The following is a 16,878-nucleotide window of genomic DNA, read 5'->3' as shown; positions in this document are numbered from 1 at the left end:
AAAATCAAAATATAAAGAACTCTGACAAATCAATAATTCTTAAAAAGGTAATTCATGGCATAGGACATATAGATCAATGGAAGAGAACTGACAGCCCAGAAATAAAGCCACATATATCTACAGTCAAGTGATTTTTACAAGGATGCCAACCAACTCAATGGGAAAAGGATAGACTTTCAACCAATAGTCTGGGACAAATGGATAGCCACATGCAAAAGAAAAGTTAGAATCTACCTCAAACCCACACAAAAAGTACTCAAAATCATCAAAAACAATGTAGAAACTAAAACCATAAAAAATTTTAGAAAAATCTATAGGTGTAAATCTTTGTGACCTGGGATTAGACAATAGTTTCTTACATATGACTCCAAAAATCACAGCAAGAAAAGAAACAATTGATCAAAATTAAAAACTGTGTACTGTAAGATACCCAAGAAAGTGAAAAGACAACCCAAAGATGGGAAAAAATATCTGCAAACCATCTATAAGGGTCTAATATCCCAAATATATAAAGAATTATGATAACTCAAAAATAAAAAGAATAATCCAATTCAAAAACTGACAAAAGATTTGAAAAGACATTTCTTCAAAGAAGTACAAATGGCCAGTAAGAACATAAAAAGATGCTCAACATCTTTTTTTTTTTTTAAGATTTTATTTATTTATTTGAGAGAGAGAATGAGATAGCATGAGAGGGGGGAGGGTCAGAGGGAGAAGCAGACTCCCCGCTGAGCAGGGATCCCGATGTGATGCTCAACATCTTTTTGGAATAGCATGTGACTCTTGATCTCAGGGTCATGAGTTCGAGCCCCATGTTGGGTGTAGAGATTACACACATACATACATAAGCACAATGAGATACCGCTTCAACACACACCAGGATGACTATAATAAAAAAAGATAGATAACAACTATTGACCAGAACATAGAGAAACTAAATCTTCACACACTGCTGCTGGCAACATAAAATTGTAAAGCCACTACTGGAGACCATTTGGCAGTTCCTCAAAAAGTTAAAGTCTACTATATTAGATCCAATAATTCCATACCTAGATATATATCCAAGAGAATCGAACACATACATCCACATAAAACTTGTATGTGAATGTTCTGAGCAACATTATAATAACCAAATGAGGAAACAACCCAAATGTCTGTTAACTGATAAATGGATAACAAACTGTGGTATATCCATACAATGAAATATAATTCAGCCATAAAAAAGAATACTGATGCATGCTACAATTTGGATGAACTTTGAAAATATGCTAAATGAAAGAAACCAGACACAAAAGACCACATATCATGATTCCATTTAAATGAAATGTCCAGAATAGGCAAATCCACAAACACAGAAAATAGATTAATGGTTGCTAGAGGCTGGTGGGAGAGAGGAGGATTAGGGAGTACAGCTAATGAATACAGCATGTCTTTTTGGGATGATGAAAATGTTCTGAAACTAAATAGTGGTAATGGTTGTATAGCATATTCTTATGAACATACAAAAGTCACTGAATCATACACTTTAAAACGGTGATTTTTAGGGTGCCTGGCTGGCTCAGTCAGGAGAGCATGCAACTCTTGATCTCAAGGTTGTTAAGTTCAAGCCCCATGTTGGGTATAAAAATTACTTAAAATAATAAATGAACTTGGGGGGCACCTGAGTGGCTCAGTAGGTTGGGGTGTCCCACTCTTGATTTCAGCTCAGGTCATGACCTCAGGGTCCTGGGATTGAGCCCTGTATTGGGCTTCCTGCTCAGCAGGGAGTTGGCTTGTCTGCCCTCCCCCCTGCTCACACACGTGCACTCCCTCTCTCTCAAATAAATCTTTTCAAAAACATAAAAATAAACTCGGCGGGGGGTGGGAGGATGGGTTAGCCTGGGTATTAAAGAAGGCACGTTCTGCATGGAGCACTGGGTGTTACACGCAAACAATGAATCACGGAACACTGCATCAAAAACTAATGATGTAATGTATGGTGATTAACATAACATAATAATAAAAATAATAAATAAATAAAAATAAACTCAGAGCTCCTGGGTGGCTCAGCTGGTTAAGTGTCTGACTCTTGATTTCAGCTCAGGTCATGATCTCAGGGTCCTGGGATCTAGCCCTGCATCAGCTCAGTGCAGAGTCTGTCCCTCTCCCTCTGCTCCAACCCCCCAACCTACTCCACCTCCCTCCCCCTCTTGATCTCTCTCTTTCTCTCTCAAATAATGAAACCTTAAAAAAAAAAATGCACTCTTTAATAAAGAAATAAAATGGTGATTTTTATCATATGTGAATTAGACATTAATTTAAAATTTTCAAAATAAGGGCGCCTGGGTAGCTTGGTTGGTTAAGCATCTGCCTTTGGCTCAGGTCATGATCCTGGCGTCCTAGGGCTGAGTCCCACATGGGGCTCCCTGCTCAGCGGGGAGCCGGCTTCTCCCTCTGCCTCTGCTGGCTCCCCCTGCTGTGCTCTCTCTCTCTGTCAAATAGATAAATAAAATCTCTAAAAAAAAAAAAAAAACTTAAAAAATAAATAAAATTTTCAAAATAAGATAATCATAGAAAATGGGAAAAGGATATGAATAAAGAATCTAAATGTAGTAGGTCACTAGTAGCCTAATGCTACATCACAATGCCTACTTCACTCACTTCATCTCATCACGTATGCATTTTATCATCTCGCATCATCACAAGGATGAATACAGTATGAGAAGATATTCTGAGAGAGCACATTCACGTGACTTCTATTACTGTATATAGTTATAATTGTTCTATTTTATTATTAGCTATTATTGCTAATGTCTTACTGAGCCTAATTTACAAATTAAAACTTTACCAGAGGTATGTATGTATAGGAAAAAACACAGTATTTATAGGGGTTCAGTACTATCCACAGTTTCAAGTATCCAATGGGGGTCTTGGAACATATCCCCGCAGATAAGAAGAGACTACTATATGAAGATTCATTCCTCCAACAATTTTCAACTAACCTTATTATCAGTTAATATCTCAAAAAAGGTCAATAAAGATACAGTCTGAGAAAAAGAGGCGCCAGGAAAGAGAAAGGGGTCAGGAAAAGGGCTGAAAGGCCCTTTGATTTTAGTATTTACTGTATTTGCCACTGAAGATGCTAACCAAAAAAAAAAGTTTTTATTTAGAGAAATTAAGATAATCTAAATCTGCCTAGTAAATTAATAAAACAGTATCAGCCTCTTCTACCTCCAACAACAGATGCACATATAGTAAATGAAAATGCCATTTTTATTTTATTTTAAAGATTTTATTTATTTATTTGAGAGAGAGAAAGCACGTGAGTGTGCATGTTCGCAGGAGGGGGAGGGTGCAGAGGAAGAGGGACAAGCAGACTTCCCACTGAGGGAGAGCCCAACACTGGCCCGATCTCAGGACCCCAAGATCATGCATGACCAGAGCTGAAGTCAGACGGTTAACTGGCTGAGCCACCCAGGTGCCCCCAAAATGCCATTTTTAAATAATTTGCCTTATTTAAATAATTTTTCCAGTGTCAGAAATTACTCACTTTAGAGAGTTGGAGAAAAATAATGAAACTCACCTGTCCAATGACTTTGAGTTTAATGTATTCTCCTTCCTTCTTATCCCCCAAGTCCTCAGTTGAAGGTTTTGCCTCCTGAAAGAAACGTACATTTAAAAAGTTCCTATATGCTATTTTAATTACTTACTTAATGAGTACCCATCATTCTGAGTACAAAATCTGCACCTGAGAATATTAAAAGCATTTATTTTCTCTGCCACGCCAATTAAGCAAAAAAAGTCCTAAGTCAATTACTGTTTCAAAAACCAATGCAGTAGAAATCAAAAAAGAGATCTCTTTTATTATAATACTCTACAATGATGGTTCTAAAACTGCACCATGCATAGGAATCACCTGAAGGACTTTTTAAATGCCTGCTGGGCCCCACGCACAGCTTTTTATTCAGTAGGTCTGGGCTAGGGCTGTAATTTGCATTTCTAGTAAGTTACCAATTGGTGCTAATGCTGCTGGGTAGAGGAACAACCTAGAAACCACTACCCTACAGTCAACTCCTATTATTAGTTAGAAGTAGCTTGTTCTCCATAAATCCTTAAACATTCTGAATCCAAGATTCTCTTCTCACAGCCTATCAGGAGAAGTTATCTACTCCAATTGCAAAACTGTACCCAGAAACATAAATTAACCATATAACCATAAGTAAAGTCTATTTGGGAAGGAAAATTAAAGAGTATATTAGCCCAATGTACTCTAGAGTCAAATCAGCTTTATATCATCTACTTATTTTAGACTATCTGAAGCAGTCTATCCAATTTTAAAAAGAGTAGGTTTGGCTGAAAAAACTTAGGGGAGTAAGTAAAAAGTACAGCGTAGGTAGGGAAAGGAAAGAGCAGACAAAATTCAAAGGGAGAAAAGAGGGTTATAAAATAATTTCAAATGAAAGGTTATTGAAATGAAAATGAAGTTAAAAGAATTAATTAGTTAAAACAATTTCATCACGAAGTACCTAAGAAAAGCAAGCTATTTTACTAAAGAAAGTAGCCTGGAAAATTTCACTCAATAATGTGTTAAAAATAGCTTTCCTGTGTACCTTACCTTAATTTGGCCACCAAATTAGCCACTTATTTAAATATATACTCTTTTGTAAAACATGTAACAATTTCTGTTAATCCACACTTTTTAAGAATATAACCAACTATGTTGTATTTTACAAGTAAAATAACAGGGCCATTATTACCTGTGTATCTCCTGCCAGTAACTTAAAATTAAAAGTCTTCAACATTCAAAATTTAACAGAACATATTAAACTACAAGTAGCTTTTAACTTTAAGATACAGGATAGAGTCCACTGTAATGCTTAGACAACAGAATTGACTTCGTTAGTGTAAATCCTTGCCTGTTTTTCATTCTGCAGTTCTTTCAACATTTGCGGACTACTGCATATTATGGCAGCAGACAAAATGAACCTTCTTTAGTGAGACAGTATTTCACCTGAAAACTAGAAGACTGTCTTTAAATATAGTCTCACCACCACATTTCTATGAATTTATATTCATAGTAAACAGTTGCTTCTTCCTTTAAGTATCTAGAAAGGATAAGGACAGTTTATTCCATGCAGTGAAGAGCAATAAAGAGCAATGAAACCCAGAGTTCTCTTTTACTGTGAGGAAAAGGGGTGTTAGGAAGCGGTTGTTTGAATCAACACAAAGGAGGAGAACCCTCCACCCCACCCCCAGCAGCAATTCATCAGCACAATGGGAGTGATTTTGCTCCAGTTTCTTAGCTAAGATAGCTATAGAAGCTACTCAAGGACAAAAGAGTTCTTTCCTCTCCTCCAATCAGTTCTTTCCTCTCCTCCAATCCCTCGTCCACACTGCTTTTCTAAAGCACAGCTTCTCTGATTGGATAACTATGTCTATCAAAAAGCATTAGTAGCTCCCAGTACTTTTAGGCCTAGAACCAAACTCCATAGCACCTAATTCAGTTCCTCCCTTACCAAACTCAATTCTCATTTTTCCCTCACCACTTTCTTTACACACCTGAGGATTCAGATAAGTTGGACTATTTGCTGTTCCCCCATAAGTCTATCAGCATTCTTCCACCTTCAGCCCTTTGTGGTCCCTGTTTCCTTTATCTAGAATATATATCCTCCCTCAACCTCTCCTGAGATCACCTCACAGAAATCCATCCCACACATCATTTGTAGTATTAAAAAAAAAAAACTCTTCCAGGAACCACAGCACCCCCTAATCTTCCAACTGGGACTAATATTTTCCTTTCATGCTTGTATTTGCAATTTATTCGTATCTTTCATGGCATTTATTTTCAATTTTAAAATACTCCCTCCTCAACCATCTTCTCTAGTAGTCCTCATCTTTTTCTTCAAACTTCTTACAAGCGTACTTAGCATTAACTGTCTCCACTTTCACCCTTAACCCACTATAATCTGGTTTATACATTACCATTTCACTTGACACTGCTCTCACCAAGGTTACCAGTTACAAGGTTACCAGACTCCTTATTGCTAAATCCATCAGTTTCAAATCTCATTTTTAACTCTAACACAATAGACAGTGATGCCTTCCTTGGATACTTTCTACCTTTGGCCTCCAAGTTTCCATTCTCCTCTCATCTTGATTAATTCCTTAAATGCTGGGGCTCCTCTGGTTCCATGTTTTCAATCCTCTGCTCTGTCTCCTTCACTGACCCATGATTCCAACCACTTTTCAGATACTAATGACTCACAGTCATCCTCTCCAACCAGACAACTTTTCTGAGTTTTACACTCATTTATCCAAGTGCTTGACCATCTCCACTTTGGATGTCCCATGGGTACCTGAATATAAGTATCTAAAACTGAATGCATGATCTCTAACTCTTCTGTTAGATTTAACTTCTCCTTCCTGAAAACCACAATAGAAAAAGAAAAACAATTCCTCCTGGATTCCCAATTACAATAAATGATTACCATACACTCAACTGCCCAAAACAGAAACTCAGGTGTCATCTTTGGCTTAGTCTTCCTCTCTTAAATCTCACAACCATTCATCATTCTGACAAAGTTATATCTTGGTGGCTCTCAAGTTTATTCTTCTCTCCATTCCACTGCCTTCTTTCAGGACTCGTTGTTGTGCATGAATATTACTGCAACAGATGCCCCCAGTCTTCCTTCAATTCTCCAAACTACCACCAGAGCCATCCCTTTAAAATGCAATCTGATTTGCCCAGAATCTTCAGACAGAATCTTAAGTTCAAATTCCTTAGCTGACGTACACGGATCCTTCATGTACTAGTCCCTACCTAGCAATCCAGCCTTGTTCTCCTACCTCTCTTCCCACTAACACCCTTTGCTGCAGCCATACTGATCTACAACCCCTTACACATGGCACCCTCTACCGTATCTCCACCATCTCCGTTCAGTTAATCACCTCTGCTTAGAATGCCCTTTCTTACCTTGCCCTTTCAATACCACTCAAACATCACTTCCTACAAAATGATTTCTCTAATCACCCTCTTAAACATTCCCATAATGCTTACTTTTATCCATTAATCTTACTTTTATCTACTAATGCTTACTTTTATCTATAATAACCACATACTTGCATATCTGTATCTTCTACCAGATTGAGTTCCTCACTGGCATACTTCATTGTATTTCTAATCAAGCACAATGCCCGGTACTTTGAAGATATTCAATATGCTTGTTAAATAAATTAATGTTTTCTATGACAGTTTTGTCTTGGCTTCCCTACAAGTTTACAAGGAGAGGACCCAATTTTTTTCATCTTTATTATCTCTGTAATGCCAGGCAAATACTAGGCAATTATTTAAAGCTTGTTGAATAAAATTAACATTATTTTCTGTATCATACCACAAAATCTTAATAATGCTTCATACTTCTACTATACACAATAGTTAGTCCAAATAAAAATCCTTACAGTTTTTTATATTCACAGTTGGAAATAAAAGATAATTCACTTCAACTGCATAAGAACATGTGAACAACTAGGATATGAAATTTCCAAAACTACGCTGCCAGTTTCCCTAGTCACTACATTTTGGTGATCTCTTCCCAACTCTGAAGCACTATGGCAATGTCATCTGTATCACTTGTTTAATAGCCTCATGCTTGCCTAACGCAGTCATCCAACTTTTAATGTACCTTCTTTTTTTCTTTTGACAAACTAGTCTGAAAAATGAGAAGATCTTGGACAAAAAAGGCCAAAGACTGTCTCCAGTGATCTCAGTGTCTTTTGTATGTCTTCTTTCCTTCTCTCCCCTGTAAAAAAGCAGCTAATACAGAATGGTATGGGACAAAACAGTGAAAGCATTCATTCAGCAGTGGGTCTGGGGACACTAGGTCATCAGAGAAAACAGAATCCCAGAGAGGGCTGGTTGATTTGGCTGGAAAGGATACATAGCCCTAGAACAGAAGAAATTGGTAATGGAAAGAAAAGTAAATATATGTATGAGATCAAAGAGAGGAACCAGAAACCTCTAAATTTTCAGGTGTCATCCCAGAGCCTGAATCATGGTAAATGGAATGGTAAAGGAATTTACCAGGCACGAGGCACTATCAACTCTTCCTTCCAAGACATAGAGGGAACAGCTTGAAAATAGAAGATGGCTGGATTTGGAAAGAGAACTAGACTGGAAAGAACAAAAAACCTAACAAATGTACAAAATTCATGAGAAGAATTTTACTGTGCCATTTCAAAGTCAAAAGAACAAGAACTTTGCTTAGAAGTATTGGCAACAGAAGGAAGGAAGGAAGGAAAGAGAGAAAGAGAGAAAGAGAGAAAGAGAGAAAGAGAGAAAGAAAGAAAGAAAGAAAGAAAGAAGAAAAAAGGAAAGAAAGAAAGAAAAGAAAAAAGAAAAAAGCAGCATTAGCAATCAGTATGCTGACAATTTAATCACATGAATGGAGCATCACACTTAACTACCTCCAATTTGTCAATGACCCTTCCAAGCTGTACAAGAATTGTTCATTCCTGGGGGGTGGGTGGGAAGAGGCAGGAATCCTGGAGAAATATGTATTTACTTTTATATGATGGCATTAACAAATCTTCATTTTTTAAGGTGTGATAACAGTATTGTTAAACAGTATTTTTACTGGTTTTTTACAGTATTTTTTAAATGTGTAACAGCATTGTTAAAACAAAAAGTTCTTCTCTTTTAGAGATACATACTGAAACATTTACAGATGAAATGATGTAATGTCTGCCATTGCCTTCAAAATATGAGTGGATTGGAGCAGTGTAGATGAAATAAAATAGGCCAGAAGATCGGTATATGGGTACAATTACAAACACACATTAAAGTTTTCCATAAAACCTTTCATAGAAAATGCATTCACTCAAAATTTCAAAAAAATCTCTTAACCATAGGCCTGACTACAATACTTCAGCTTATTTCATTTTATTTCCTAATGAAAAAAGTTCAACATGGGTAAGCAGAATAATTCTAATACTTACATCCATTATTAAAATATACAAAACCCGGGGCACCTGGGTGGGCTCAGCCGGTTAAGCCTCTGCCTTCGGCTCAGGCTCAGGTCATGATCCCGGGATCCTGGATCAAGCTTGGAACTGGGCTCCCCGCTCAGCCAGGGTACTGGGATCAAGCCCCACATCAGGCTCCCTGCTCAGCAAGGAGCCTGCTTCTCCCTCTCCCTAATAAATAAATAAAATCTTTAAAAATATACATACAAAACCCAATTTACAATAACATCATCTCCCTCCTATTTCAGTGTATTTACCACAATTCTAAAAACACAAAAATACACACACACTTTCAGTTTCATGCTACGTATGTTCAAACTTAAGACACAGTACTGGAGATTTGGAATGGAACCAACCAGACTTGGCCCATAACTTCAAGGTTTAAGTCAAGCTGTCCAGACACCAGATCTTCTGCAAATTTACATTCAACCCTAGAATTGTGGTTAAACACTACATATGCAACTTCTCAGGAACTAAAAATTATAATTGAAAAATCTCACTGGTTGTGTAAAACTACTCTTTAAGCCTAGACTATGGACCTAAGCAAAGCCTGGAACACACTGGCTTGAATGCATACAAAAGTCCCAGCAAACAGATTCAGAGGTATGGCAGACATTGTTAATTAACTATTCAACATCCTTTTCCCCCTTTTTCCTTACAAAGAGAAGCCTAGATTTGCCCAGCTAAAAAATACAAGCATTTCTCAGCTTCTCTTATGGCCATGTGACACAGTGCCGGCCAATGAGATAAAAGGTGACAGACTTTTTGTTGGCACATACTTTTTCCCTTTGCTCCATCCCTTTCTTCCGCCTGGAACTAGGCACAAAGTAACTTCTTTGTGCCCACAGGAGACAGGCATGAGAATGAAGACATCTGTTATGGATGGGGGAAAAAGGAGTATGACGGCATTGTGGGGCTGCCTTAGTAGAGCTGAACTACTATTATCCAGACTTCTTGTTTCATGAGAAAAATAAACTGCTACTTGTTTAACGTACTATATACATCAGGTTTTCTGTTATTCAGCCCAAAAGAAATCCAAGCAGACATAGAAGGTGCTGTAAATAGGTATCATTTGCTTTATATTAAAAACAGAACCTAGAAAACTACCTCAATATGCATCAAAAGCAGAATGGATAAATTGTGGTACAATCTACAGTGGAATGCAATTTAGCAATGCAATTTAACAACATACAACTATACACAATATGGACAAATCTCCAAACAATGCTGAGCAAAAGAAGTCATATACAGAAGTACATACAATATGACTCTCATTTATGTAACACTGTAACATATAAAAACAGGCAAACTAGTCTAGTAGTCGGGGCAGTGGTTCTTAACCTGAGTACTGGCTGCATGGATGTGTTCAGTTTGTGAAAATTCAGCAAACTGTACATTTATGTGCACTTTTTGATACATTAATCTTTGGTAAAACTGTGAAAAATAACTGGGCCTAGATATTGAGAACAGAGTCCAGCAAACAAAACTCCACTTTTCCTTCAGATTCTTATTAGCTCAGTAAAGGCAATCGAATGCAAAAATAATGGTCAAAATAAAAAAGTGTAACAAAGGGACGCGGACGGGCTGCCACCGCCCAGCGGATCTGTCAGCCGGACCCCCACCCGGGGCCGGGCCCGGGGCACGGCTGGGCTGGACAGAAGGGGGACGAGAGTCCCCTCCCCCATTTGCCGAACCGAGCCGTCTTTTATCGCAGTTTTCCCGGCCCGCTGACTACCGTCTTCTGGTGACATGAAACTTAAGGTTTTGACCTTTAGGAGAGAGCCAATTCTGGAGAACAACCTAACTTCTTTGATTGAACACTCACATATGCATTGGAACATGATAGGAGATTAAGGTTTAATAATGATAAAATGAAGACCATAATAAAACAGTCCCCTTACTTAGCCCAGCAATTCTTACCTTTCTTACCTACTTGATGAAGAGGTCTTTTGAAAGGTGTACTGCAAGGAATGCAATGCGGTCTGTAAATTAACACTTTTATCAAGGTGGATATTACTATCCCTTATTCATCGAAAAAGTTTTAATTCTAAGTATTTTTTTCTCATTGAGTATTAACAAAAAGGAGAAAAATTAATGTCCCAAACTTTTGAGATAGATTTGGCTCTAGTAAGTATTTAGACATTATTTGCGTATGTAGGGGAGAAGAAATGAGACCATCATTTCCAGCTAAAATTATTTTTTTTACCTCTGTCAAAAGATTTCTTGCAGTTTGTCTTATTACTAATAACTTGAGCCCCTTTAATGCAGAACTAACTCACCAGAAATGAGAGAGTATATGTTCTTGCCTTGTTTAAAAATATATCTCACAGATTTCTGATGTCTTTTTTTTTTGAGCTATACACAATGAAAATATTGACAAAATAAATAAGTTTAAACCTTTTATGTTAAAGTTACTGTGCAAGGTGACAAGTTAGTTGCTTTTTTTTGCTTTATTACTGAAATACAATATTTATAATTTCTATTTGGGTCTATTTCTTGATTACTAATACATGGAATTCATGCAAAACCTTTATGAGTAAAATACTTAAATTAGCATATCAATGATTATAGGTCCCCCTTAATTCTGTGGAACTTTGAATAATATATTTATTGTATTCTTGTGATTGAACTTTTGTGTTTTGAAGAAATATAAACTACCTGGAAAAAAAGTGTAACAAATACAACGAATCCTTAAATAAACTGAAGTTATGTTGCAGGAATATCCACAATTTAAACTAGTAAGGGAGTGCCTGGCTGGCTGAGTGAGAAGAGCATGCAACTCTTGATCTCGAGGTCATGAGTTCAAGTACCACACTGGGTGTTGAGACTACTCAAAATAAATTAATTTGGGGGGGGCTGGGTGGCTCAGTCATTAAGCATCAGCCTTCGGCTCAGGTCATGATCCCAGGTTCCTGGGATCAAGCCCCGCATCAGGCTCCCTGCTCAGCAGGAAGCCTGCTTCTCCTTCCCTCACTCCCCCTGCTTGTGTTCCCTCTCTCGCTGTCTCTGTCACATAAATAAATAAAATCTTTTTCAAAAAATAAAATAAATTAATTTTCTTAAAAAGTTTAACTGTAGGGGCGCCTGGGTGGCTCAGTCGTTAAGCATCTGTCTTTGGCTCAGGTCATGGTCCCAGGGTCCTGGGATCGAGCCCCATATTGGGCTCCCTGCTCCGCAGGAAGCCTGCTTCTCCCTCTCTCACTCCCCCTGCTTGTGTTCCCTCTCTCGCTGTGTCTGTCAAATAAATAAATAAAATCTTTAAAAAAAAAAAATTAACGTAAAAGTTAGATGCTCAGTAACAGGATGTGTGAACGTACTCACATGACTTTTTTAAAGAAGGAGAGTATCAGAAAATGACCTCCCAAAAAGCACTTTACAGAAAATTCTAAAGTGGGATACTAAACCTATCTCAGAGAAAATTATCCATAACAATCCCAATGTCCTAGAAGAAGCAAATGACTTGATCTTAGAGATAAAGTTACCAGATCTACTGCTAATAGAAATAAAGATCAAGAAGGAATGTAGGGGCGCCTGGGTGGCTCAGTCATTAAGGTCTGCCTTCGGCTCAGGTCATGATCCCAGTGGGATTGAGCCCCGCATTGGGCTCCCTGCTTGGCGGGAAGCCTGCTTCTCCCTCTCCCACTCCCCCTGCTTGGGTTCCTGCTCTCGCTGTGTCTCCCTCTGTCAAATGAATAAATAAAATTAAAAAAAAAAAAAAAAAGGACTGTAAAAGGGCGCCTGGGTGGCTGTTGGTTAAGCATCTGCCTTGGGCTCAGGTCAGGATCCCGGGGTCCTGGGATGGGGCCCCATATCAGGCTCCCAGCTCAGTGGGGAGCCTCTTCTCCCTCTCCTGGCTGTCTGTGCTCTCTCTCTCTCTCTCTCAAAAAAAATAAAATCTTTAAAAAAAATAAAAAGGAATGTAAAAACATCATGAAAACTACTCCATGACAACCAACCCTTCCTCAATAGCGAAGAAACATCATGGAGGCTGAAAGAGGAGGAGGAAGATACCAGCTGCTTCAAGTTTTTGAGGCAGCTTTCCAATTCTAGGGCCTAGAATGGTCCTTAGTACATATTGCCATTCAATAAATACACGTTCGGTGAATGAATCTGACCACTCATTCCTTCAAAAACTAAGTATTTAGTCACTGTGCTGGGCACTTTAGGAACAAAGAATGAATAAAACCTGATTCGTGACCCTCAAAAGCAGTCTAATAGAGAAAAACACTTAAGTAAATAATTGTAACACTATATATACAAGCTATAATAGAGACATTTTCAGCTTTGCTGGCAGTATCATAACCAATGAGGTTTATTCCAGGCGAGATTATTGCTAATATAATAGAGACCTTCTAACTGCTAAGGGAGCTAACAGGTATGAAGACATATTTGACAACTGCTTTACAGTTCTGAATTTGAACTATTCAACTAACCTTCATGAGTACTCCAACCATAACAATCATACTCGGTTTTCAAAATACTATTAAATATTGTTTTGGTGACATTTTATTTGCAATGTTTTATTATAACCTGTATGTCTGCAACATCCACTAGCAGCACCTCATATATCTATCAGATAGAAGAGAGACTGTATCAATCCTCTCCTAGGGCATAGAATGCTTACTGTATGTATCCCTAACTACATGCTCAAGTCATAGCTACAGTTTACCAATCTTATTATGTGATATAAATAGTAGTATACGTAATTATGAATTTTAATATATATCCAATTCATCATATTCTCCTGCTATCTCAAGCTAACAGTAATATCAGTAAACATCAACATCAAGCAAGATATAAAGAATATTGCAGGGAATAATGCTATCCTGACAGAAGAAATACCATTAATGTGGTAGATTAAAGGTAATCATAAATTCTTTGTTACTGTTCCCATTGAGAAATGAAATCTAAATGCCTTTCCCTTGTTGACTATAGTTAATACTGTCCTGCTTATATGAAAATTGCTAAGAGATTAGATCTTAAGTTCTCATTACAAGAAAAAAAATTGTAGGGGCGCCTGGGTGGCTCAGTTGGTTAAACCGCTGCCTTCAGCTCAGGCCATGCCCCACGTCGGGCTCCCTGCTCATGCAGGAAGCCTGCTTCTCCCTCTGCCTGCCGCTCCCCCTGCTTGTGCTCTCTCCCTCTCTCTCGCTCTGTGTGTCAAATAAATAAAATCCTTAAAAAAAAAAAAAAAGAATTCCTTCTTAAAAAAAAAAGAAAAAAATTGTAACTGTGTGGTGATGGTTGTTAAATAGACATATTGGGGTGATCAATTCACAATATACACACAAATATCAAATCATTATGCTGTACATCTGAAGCTAACATGTTATATGTCAATTACCTCCCCAAAATAAATAAATAAATAAATGCCTTTCCCTTGAATTTGGGCTGGTCTTAGTGCTCTGCCTGACCAACAGAATGCAGAGGTGACTTCCAAGGTGAGGTCCTAAGGAAGCTTGAGGTTTCCAACTAGGGTTCTCTGGGAACATTCACACTCTTGTGAGGCTGAGCCACCACAGATCAATACCCTAGAGTCCCTATATTGCACAAAACACATGGCCTCAGAGAGGCCTTGTGACTTTATGAAGAGCCCATCCATTTCAACCCCCAACCATATAATCCCAGCTGAGGGCCCACACACCAAAGAGCAGTGGTTAAATTCAGCCCACAGAGCCCTGCCCAAATTGCAGATATATGAGCAAAATATAAAACTGCTGATTTAAGCCACTAAGTTTTGAGGTGGTTTGTAAGGTACAAACAGATAACCAGAATTACACAATGCTTCCAAATCCTTGACTAAAAGGAAAATAAAAGAAAATCATTTAGACTCTCTCTGAGGTGGGAGTGGGGAGAGTGAACCTGCTCACAACAGATCCAGTTAGCATTTCAAGTGAATCAGTCATCCAATTATTAGAAATTAACAGACCTGAATTAAAGAACCTGAAGTTCATGCTCCCTTTGATGACTTGGGCATGGGGGATAAGGGGGGTGGAACACTATAAACCTGAATACAGGGAAGAAGGGAAAATATTTGTTCAAATTACCCATACCCATTTTGATAGTAAGCTTCTGGTTCTATTTAAGTGCTTAGATTTGCTGCAAGGTGAGACCAGGCTAAAGGAGACCACCCAATGAGATCTATTATTGGTTAAAGGCTAGTCTTTATCCTTTCTGAGGGACCATGTACCTCTGATGAAAGCTATGGGCCCTTTCTCTCTAAAAGAAAAAATACATGTGTACAAATACTCAGAAAACACCATACAATTTCATTGGATTTTCGGCCCTTAGGGTCCATGAATTTTGGGTTTAGAACCTGTTTTAGAGGATTATTCAGTAATGGTTCACAAATCCACTAGATAATGCTGGCATTGTTAGAATTATAAGAAAGTATTTCACTCAAATTCACAAAATAATAATTTTTCACTCATCAATGGAGAATCCAGCGATTTAAGTCTTGTTTGATTTTAATGTCCACCTATTTTTTAACCTAAAATTGTTACTCAACTGCAATATCTTAGCACCAGACAACAAACTTCTGAGAAGTGCCTCAGAAAAGGCATCCTTCTAAAAAAATCTTGGTTTAAGCTAATATTGCCTCTTGGGCTGTGGTTCAGTCTCATGCTGCTGATATTGCACAGTAATAACTTGAGATTCTTACTCTTGCTCATAAGGCTCTTAAGGGTAAGAGTTCAGCTTCGTACCACTTTAAATCCTTAGCACCCAACACTGATATTGTACTGGGTCTTGATTATTAACAACTATGCTGGTAAAACAGACTAGAGCAACAGTTCTCAAACTTTTTGGTCTCATTACTCTTTTACACTCTTAGAAATTATTTAGAACCCCATAAAGCTTTTGTTAGGTTGGTTATATTTATTGAGGTCTACAGTATCAGACATTGAAACTGAGAAATGTTTTAAGTATTCATTAATTCATTCAAAAATAACAATAAACCCACTATATATCAGCAGAGAACATATTTTTTATTGAAAATGTTTTTGAAAACAAAACTAGCGAGGGACACCTAGGTGGCTCAGTGGTTGGGCATCTGCCTTCAGCATAGGTCATGATCCCAGGATCCTGGGATCAAGTCCCACATCGGGCTCCTTGCTCAGTGAGGAGCCTGCTTCTCCTTCTGCTTGCCGCTTCCCCTGCTTGTGCTCGCTTGCTCTTTCTCTCTCTCTGACAAATAAATAAATAAAATCTTAAAAAAAAAAAACCTAGCGAGAACAACACTATTTTGCATTTTTGTAAATCTCTTTAATGCCTGGCTTGTAAGAGAAAGCAGCTAGATTTTCACATCTGCTTCTACATTTCAATCTGTTGTGATTATCACAGGTCATGTTAGTGTTTAGAAAACATCAGTGAACATTCATGAAAGGATGAAAATGAAAAAGACCAATAATTCCTAGTATTATCATGAAAATAGTTCTGACCTCAAGGACCTTCTAAAAAAGAAGCTGAAGAACATCTGGCCACCTGTTGGTGTACCAAGTTCGTTATTTCTTCCTTCATGTCTCTCTTAATGACTGGAATTCAAATGGAGCAATAAATTCTGCAATTTAGTTTATAATTCTTTCTGTACATTGCTCTTTCATCAGACTATAGTAAATTTCAACATGCTTCCTAACATCCAAATAAAAGGCTGATGAAACTAAGCATTTACCTGTTCTTTCCTCCCTGGTAACCAAGTAAACAACTATCCAGGGAGATACTTATAATGCCACTTATAATTCCCATACCAATTTAGGAATTAATCTAGACTGTTAAGAAGATCCATCCAAAACTAATCTAGATTATGATTAAGCTTTAAAAACATCAGTGTACATTTGCCCAATAGTACAAATCCACAAAAGCCTCACTTGCTCTCACCCA

At 37.8% G+C, this 16,878-nt stretch overlaps 1 protein-coding gene across 1 annotated transcript in view; it reads right to left on the bottom strand.

Annotated features, from left to right (window-relative positions):
• Positions 1-16,878, bottom strand: part of SUMO1 (small ubiquitin like modifier 1) — a 28,794-nt gene that overhangs the window by 10,617 nt on the left and 1,299 nt on the right. The window contains exon 2 of the mRNA XM_028124556.2: positions 3,563-3,637. Within this exon, the coding sequence (XP_027980357.1) occupies positions 3,563-3,637 (75 nt within the window). The remainder of the gene's footprint in view (positions 1-3,562; positions 3,638-16,878) is intronic.

Source organism: Eumetopias jubatus, unplaced genomic scaffold, assembly GCF_037043125.1.
Source record: "Eumetopias jubatus isolate StellerSeaLion01/CBP00866 unplaced genomic scaffold, mEumJub1_p1.0 scaffold_3, whole genome shotgun sequence".
Lineage (NCBI taxonomy): Eukaryota > Metazoa > Chordata > Mammalia > Carnivora > Otariidae > Eumetopias > Eumetopias jubatus.
Note: the sequence above shows the minus strand (reverse complement) of the source record. Positions and strands in the feature narration are given on the sequence as shown.